Source organism: Amphibalanus amphitrite, unplaced genomic scaffold, assembly GCF_019059575.1.
Source record: "Amphibalanus amphitrite isolate SeventyFive unplaced genomic scaffold, NRLGWU_Aamphi_draft 000330F_arrow, whole genome shotgun sequence".
NCBI lineage: Eukaryota > Metazoa > Arthropoda > Thecostraca > Balanomorpha > Balanidae > Amphibalanus > Amphibalanus amphitrite.
Genome location: NW_024881825.1, coordinates 206,386 through 214,553, shown reverse-complemented (window position 1 = coordinate 214,553; position 8,168 = coordinate 206,386). Strand labels below are relative to the sequence as shown.

At 48.5% G+C, this 8,168-nt stretch overlaps 1 protein-coding gene across 1 annotated transcript; it reads left to right on the top strand.

The window, feature by feature from the left end:
* The first annotated feature begins 269 nt into the window (after nucleotides 1-269).
* On the top strand, nucleotides 270-7,893 carry LOC122388670 (40S ribosomal protein S17-like). Its single transcript, XM_043379948.1, has 4 exons — nucleotides 270-441; nucleotides 701-852; nucleotides 6,382-6,553; nucleotides 7,784-7,893. The coding sequence occupies exons 1-4, from the start codon at nucleotides 439-441 to the stop codon at nucleotides 7,856-7,858; spliced, it is 402 nt and encodes a 133-aa protein (XP_043235883.1). The 5' UTR covers nucleotides 270-438; the 3' UTR covers nucleotides 7,859-7,893.
* Nucleotides 7,894-8,168: the final 275 nt, after the last annotated feature.

The window sequence follows — 8,168 nt, the reverse complement described above, 5'->3', positions numbered from 1 at the left end:
GGAGCGGAGCCCCATTGACCCAATATTTTGATTTTCCTGTAAAAACTTTCCTATGGGGAAAAAAGTGAAATTTCACTGCGCAGCTGTGTCTGAGCTTTCGTCTTTCGATGAGTGTAGTTTTTATCCAAAATTACTTTACTACTCGTTTTTATCCTTCTTGTGACGTCATTTCTAGTGGAAAACGGGTCATAAAGGTTTCCCTCTCCCGGGTCCTTTTTTCCCCCTACCGATTGTGCCAACTCCCGTTACATTTATTAATTTGTTGTTCTAATAATATGCATTTCTAGCATTTATCAATGGTCCGTTAAAAAAATCAAATTTGTAATATATTTTTTGAAAGCCTGGCACAAAAAGAATTGTCGTCTACAACCATAAAATGTTTATTGAAAAGGCAGCGCCGTCAAGTCTTTCGGCTTCCGCGCCCAGAGTGGAGCAATCATGGTGAGTAAAATTCGTTAATTTTTATGGGATTAATGGCCATATTTTTGCTTTTTTTTTGTTGATTTTTTTCAATCATGATAGCATTTATGTTCCTTATTTTCGCCGTTCTTGAATTGGACCACAACTGCGAGCACAACGTGTTGTATTGTGTTTTGCTCAAGGCTATTGTGGTTTAGTTCATTATTGTCTATATTTTGTCAATTTGTCCCATTTTAGAGGGTGTAAAAAGATGAAATGACCACTTGCCTTTTCACGACAGGGTCGTGTGCGAACCAAGACTGTGAAGAAGGTGGCGAAAGTCATCATTGAGAAGTACTATACAAAGCTAGGGCTAGACTTCCACACCAACAAGAGAATATGTGAGGAAATTGCCATCATTCCCAGCAAGCCGCTGCGCAACAAGATTGCTGGGTGAGTAGCTTCAGCATGGGATGTGCCAGGGCGCTGTTTGGTCGCGTTTTTTATCGGCAGGCTGCAAGCGTGCTGATTCACGTGGCCCAGGTGATCATTTGACCAATGAGAGGCCAAGAAGCACCAGCAATAACGGTATATGTCAAGTTTAGGTCCTAATTACAATTGTGACGCTGTTGATACGAATATAAAACATCAAAAATTTTAGGTGTTAGGTTAGGTTGTAGGTTTGTAGGTTTTAGGTTGTAGGTAGGTAGGTTTGTAGGTCAGTAGGTGGAACTATGGTCATGAGTACCCAAATATAGGAACGTTCCCATTTTTGGGAGCGGAGTAAGGAGTTCCCAAATATGGGAACGGGCGTTCCCATTTATGAGAACGGAAGGTAATTTTTCGGCCGTTCGCCCACTTAAACTCATTAGTGCATCACGTCTAAAAAAAGTGCACGCTAATTTAAGTATCTACTAAGTCTCTATAAAATTATCTTTAATCTGACCGTTGAACAAGGAAATTGACTGTCGAATGATATTTTTAATGATTTTTTGAAATGAAGGAATGGTGAAAACATGGGTTACACTACATTTTACATGCAATTTTAAGGAAAATGAAGCATTTTTTACATTTTGAGGTCAAGTATAATAATTTTCGCCTGGTTATGAAGTTTCATACTAGCGACACCAGATGCTGACATATGCAAGCAAACACGCGGACAGTCCCGAGGTAATATTGTTGACATTTGGTGTCAAGGCGGACGACCGCGTAGAACGTGCGTGATTTTACCGAACTACTGTTGTAAACTCAGTTTAAGTGGTCGAAAATTATTCAGCTGTATTTTATCAGCCCAGAAAGACATATTTCATTTAAATGCTAGCTGTTAAGCGTTGTTTTAGAAGGAGCGTCATGAGCGTGGTTTTTGTCTTCCGTGTTTCTAAGCATGATCGTTTTGGGGGAATTTCTCTTATATAGGTCGCTCTGTGTGGCTTATTTATAATTTCTATGCTGATTTCGATCATTCCTCGTGCCCATCCTACCAGGCCTTTTGCCACTTACACTCATTAAGAAAGGAAAAAACTAGATTTTCATTGGGACTAGGTGTTTTGAGGGTGTAACATATTCAGCGTTCCCATTTTTGGATACTTCCTTGTACTCGTCAACTATCGGTGATAAACAGACAGGTGCTTGACATGTCTCCACCCTCGGCGCGGACGGTGGATATAGGTATGGAAGACCTTGTTGAACATCGCTGAGTGTTGTGAATTACGTAATCCTGCAGAGGGGGGCGTGCCCGCAGCGAGATCGACGGGAATAAAAGCGCAGAAGACCGGGCGAAACATGCGACGGTCTTGCCGGAAAGGTCATCTGATGATTGTTGCTGATGCTGATTAGGGTGTGTCACTTGATAGGTTTTTCTCGAAAATCTGATGGAAAATGGTCGGAAATTTTGCGGATGACCCTAAAAATAAGTTTACTACATAAAAACACGCCCATAGAGGCATTTCTCCACGACGCCGCGACTTTTTCTATCGGAAATCAAAATTTAGATTATTCGACTGGGGCGACATCTACAATCTGTGACAAACCGTATGCAGCGCCATCTACAACGATCCCGAGTCCGTAAGACCACAAGTATTTTATTAATTGTTCACATATTATGTACTGGAAATACACGAAATCTATTTAAAAAATATAACTTCAACATCAAATTTACTCAATTATTGATATTTAAAATATTTTGATTATCGAAAGCAGTATCACACACTTAGATATCGTCAGATGATTACATACTAAAAGTTTTAAAATATTCTTGACCATATATTTGGATGTAAACAAACAAATTTTTGAGTCAATTATGTGACGGTCGTGACGATAACACGGTGTAGCACCGAACTGGATAATTTGGGTTATTTGTGGAGTAGAGGCTCGATCGAGATCGGCGGTGTGATGCCCGCCTCCCTCCAGGCCTCTTCGCCGACTCCACGCCAGCCGGACACTGCGCTGAGGCGGGATCGAACCTCTCGGTCCGCGACGGTACGGAGCGGGTCGTCCTCCGGCAGGGCGCGCGCCTTGGCCAGCAGACGCGCCGCTAAGGCCGTGCGGCGCTCAGCCACCGGGGCGAGTCCCGCCTCCGCCATCAGGCCATGTGCCGGGGTGGACCGGGGGCATCCGGTCACCACTCTGGCGGCCGCGCGCATCTCCACCTCTAGGAGACCGAGGTGGGTTGGCGATGTTGCCGGGAGCCACGCTGCTGCGGCGTGTTCGAGGGCTCCTCGAACGTAGCCGGGGGCTACGACGCGGAGCTGCTGCTCTTGAAGGCCCCATTCCCGACCGGTCAGCTTCCTCAGATGGGCAGTCCTTGGGCGGACTCTCTGTCTCAGGCTGCGGTAGTGGGGGCCGAAGTGAAGTAGCCGGTCCAGGGTGACTCCCAGCAGCTTCAGCTGATCGCCCGCAGTTACGGTTTCACCTGCCACCTTCACGGAGCAGTTAGCCGCATCGCGGGGCCACTGGGACAGGACCAGAGCCTGTGTCTTCTGGCCGGCCACCGTCATCTTGTTGGCTTGGGCCCACTGCGTGAGGGTGTCCGCAGCCTGCTGCGCTCGTTGCCGGGCGACCTGAATGTCGTTACCGGCGCAGAGGGCGGCTGTGTCGTCCGCGTAGAGGAACGCCGTGGTGCCTGGGACTCTCTGCAGTTCCGCGGCGAGTGGGGCGGCCCACAACAAAAACAGGGCCGGGGACAGGACGCTGCCCTGAGGCAGGCCCGCCCTGAACACCCGCTCGCCGCTGGTGGCGCTCTGGTACTCCACCGTCGCTCGGCGGTCGCGCAGGAACTGCCACGTCCAGTTGTGGAGGCACCTGGGTACCCCCATCTCCATCAGGCGGACTCTCAGCAGGCGATGGTCCACGGTGTCATAGGCTCGCGCGAAGTCGAAGGCCAGGAGGACGTATTCTGTGCGGTGGTGCCGTCGGCCGCGCGCTTGCTGCGGGACTTGGGGAGGTTCCAGCCGTCCTGTATTTGTTGGACCAGGCGTCCGATGCTGTCCTCCACTGACCGTCCAGCGCGGAACCCCACTTGCTCGGCGGGGACCAGCCGGTCGCGTTCCACGATGTGGCGCAGCCGTCCCAGGACCAGCCTCTCGACGAGCTTGCTGAGGTGGCTCGTGAGGGCGATCGGGCGGTAGCTGCCAACATCCCGCGGTAGCTGCCAACACTGACATCGCTTGCACTGTCGAGCTGTTGTGTTTTGCTTTGGAGCAGAGTACTCAGTACTTACTGGGACTTTGTACCGGAATGGTCGCATTTTACCAGTTTTACCTGCCTGTCGTGTGTTTCTGAATCGTAACATTGGAAGACATTGTTATGCTGTGATACCTTGGAGAAATCAAGCATTTATTATGCGTAGTTATTGGTTTCTGGTCGGGTTTTACTGGAAATAAAGAAAACATTCGGGCCTGACTCGTGCATTTGATACCGAAGGCCTTTAACAAGTTTAAAAGGTCATTTGAGGGGACCTGGTGACCTGACCTGGGGAGACTTGAGACTACGATTTTTAGAAATCATGCTAAATGGATGTCAATTGATGTGTAGAACGTCGTTTCACTTGCCATTTTTCATTACGGACACGACTGTGTAGAAAGGAACGCATATATACTCTCAGGCGCATTGTACTGTATATGGGTTATATATGGGCGAAACAAAAATGGCTGGCGCCGCACGAATTTTGATTTTTCGAAACTTTTACCGCCAGGGCCTTTCATTTCTAGTCCATGCGCAAGTTTTTAGCACATTTTCCGTTTGTTTCGTTTCAAGTGACACACCCTAATGCTGATGCTGATGCTGATGATGTGGTCGGGCTGTCACCGGTTGCATCGGTAGCCCTATAAACGCGCGTCGGGTGGTGGGAGGTTTCTGGGATATGGTTAGGATGTAACCTGGACAGAATTAGACAAGTCAGCTTCTGTCCGCTCCAGTCCTCTGCTCACCATCCGTCACGGTCACCAGTTTCCTCTTCCTCAGTCTCCAGAGCTTGTAGAGTCCCTCCTTGTTCTTCTCCATCTCTTCCGTGCTTTCATTGAAGAGGAATGTCTTCAGGACTTCTAGTTGGTCTTCTTGGTGTGGGCGTTGGAGTGAAGTCATCTTGAGCCGTTCTTCTGCGAGTTTGGTGCACTCAAGCAGGAAGTGGTGCTGGTCTTCCTCCCCATCTCCACACAGGAGACACGTGGTTTCTTCGCCAGTGTGTCTCTTCCTAGTCTCCAGCGGAAGCGTGTTGGATCTGGCCTGGAAGAGTATGATTGACGATGCTGTGTTATCGTAGATCGGATCTTCTTTAATGGCTGTTTTGGCAGATCGGTATACCATTATACTGGACTTGGCCTCGAACTCTTCTTTCCACTGTTTGTCATCCCACTCTTTCAGGCGTTTCTTCAAGTTGCGTTAACAATAATTTGCGGCGTTGGACGTGATGCTTGTTAATGAAAAGAGCCCCTGAAAGGCGTCGGTGAAATCGTTCCCAATTTTGGGTACGCCGTTCCCATAATAAGGAACGCTTGCAGCGCCAGTGTACGAGAGCGTTCCCAAATTTGGGCTCGCGGCCCGGATGATGGACTGCTTTAGAAATAGGGGAACGATTTGAAACTACGATGGGCCTTACAATATCAAACTCTTTCCCAGCAATATTGAGACAAATATCAGACGGTTCACGATCGTTTTATATTTTTTGGACGTCATTTAACGGTCCTTTTTCTTGTTTTAAATAATGCCTACATGGCGTTCCCATATTTGGGTTTATCGTTCCCAAACATGGGAACGAAAATGCGTTCCCGAAAATGGGTACGCTTGACCATAGTTCCGCCTACTGAGGTTAGGTTAGGTTAGGGTAGGTTTGTAGGTTGTAGGTTGTTAGGTTATAGGTAAGTAGGTAAGGTTAGGTCAGGTTTGATTATGTTTTTTCTCTTATTTGCGAGACATATGAGTGTCATTTTTGGATTCAGGATGTCAAATAATGTAAAAATATGAAAAAATTATCAATGAAATCTTCTTAGGACTTAAACTTGACATTTACCGCAATAACTTCCATATAAGGGAAAACCGACAGCATGCTTATAAGAAAAAAGCGACCAAACAGAGCTCAGGTGAAATGGTAATAGTAGAACTTAAAGTAATGAATCTTTTTTTAACTTAAAGTAATGAATCCGTTTCTACTGTTGAATGTGTCCCGCGTGATCATGTGAGTCGCTTCCAGGATCTTTCTCGTAGATTTCTTCATGTTCTTTTCTAATATTGTCGTAATCCCAATCAGGTAAGTGGTTGTATTCTATGTGTAGCACTATCACGTTTGAAGTAGGATGGAATTTTAGGTCACGTCTACTGTTATCTGTGGTCACGTCTATGTTCTTTAAAACGAACATTAACCGCCGTTCCCGTTTCTCCAGCATAAGTTCTTTGGCAGTTGGCACCCCTTGCACGGTATTTCATATAAACTATGCCAAAAGTGTAGTTGCCGCGTTCTGACCTGTCTGTGCGCGCGCCTCTGGCCAGGTTCGTCACCCACCTCATGAAGCGGATCCAGCGGGCGCCCGTGCGCGGCATCTCCATCAAACTGCAGGAGGAGGAGCGCGAGCGCAGGGACAACTTCGTGCCCGAGGTGTCGGCACTCGAGAAGGACATCATCGACGTGGACCCCGAGACCAAGGAGATGCTCAGCATGATGGTGAGTCACTGCGCCGGCCCTGTCCCCGTGGCAACTCTGCGCATACATCTGCCGGTATGGGTCTTGCGGACCATTCAGTGACCTCAAAATGAAGGATTGAAACCAGTAAAACGCCTTGTGGGGCGACCAACGGAGCGAGCGACAGGGTGGGTCTAGCACGTGCGAACTTGCGAGGGGGTGTCTCCAACCGACTTGTGCACTGCACCCTACGAACCGGTCTCTAGCGATGTGCCAAATTTGGGCGCAATCGGCCTAGCCGTTCTCGAGATCTGGAAGCGACGCCCTGCGTCCCTTCCCTAACCATGTACCAAATTTGAGCGTCATCAGTCCAGCTGTTCTCGAGATCTGGAATCGACCCCTGCACGTGCGCACGTGCAGCAGCACCCCAACTGTGGCACATGGATATGCATTGCCTAGTGGGTGCCTACCTACATGCCAACTTTCAGCGCAATCGGCCAAGTAGTTACCGAGATATTGCAACTTACAAAAGTGACACCTCTTCGTTTTGCACGTGGCACGTTCATAAGGGGTCACCCACATGCTTCGGGAAATGGAATAGTCCAATACTTGGTAGAAGGAATGAAGCTACCCTACAAAAATTACCGCGTGTAAATCGGTCTAGTGGTTGCTGAGATATAAGCCTCGCAAAAGCGTGACCACGGTCGGCCGGCCTGCCGGCCCTCGTACTCATAAATTTCTGTTATTCTACATAAGACTCCGCTCGCTTCGCTCGCTCCGTAATAAATCCCAGTGCCATTTTTTTGCTTGAGATCCAGTGATATCATAGATCCTCACTTATTTTTTTGTCAACACGAAAATCCCCCCAAAAAACACTTGTTGCAACTCACAAACGTTCTGTTTTAGTGATTTTATTTGATTGCACGTCATAAAATCCATAGTTACGGTACGTACTGACATAGAAACTCTTTAAAACATGGTTTCAAATGTTGTGCATGGTGGGATCCACTCAGATCATAGATGCATATTCTTTGTTTATATTCAGATCGTATAAGATCATAGATCCAAGATTCGGATCCGATGGGATTATAGATCCTAGCCTGCAGTTTGCTTCGAGATCCACTGAGATCATGGATCCATCGCTCGGATCCATGCACATTGCACATGTCTGTCGTCTGACGCCCATATTCCTCGACTGACGTGTTTGTGTGTGTGTGTGTTTGTTTACTGACGCTCATGCCTCGACTGACGCTACCGTTTGTGCCGTTGCAGGACTTTGCCAAGATTCCCGGTGTTCAGGTGACGCAGCCGACCACCTCTGGCTACGGGCCCGGCCCGCGCCGCTAGACCCAGCTGTTCACTCTCATCGCTAAATACAGAGAGAAAAACAGCACCCGCGGCGTGTTGGCTGGACGGACGGACGGGGATTGGAGGGCGGGGCGGGGTGAAGGGGTGGGTACACTGCCGGCCCCCAGCGCCGGGTTCACTGCTATCCGCCAGTGCAGAGTTCACTGCCGGTCCCCACTGCCCATCCCCAGTTCAGAGTACACCGGAGGGCTACTCGCACAGTCCGGGCACCATCTCAGTGGACCGCGCCAGCGTCACGTTCACACTGGATGTTGTGCACCGATCGGCCGAGAGGGAAGGGGCGGGAGGC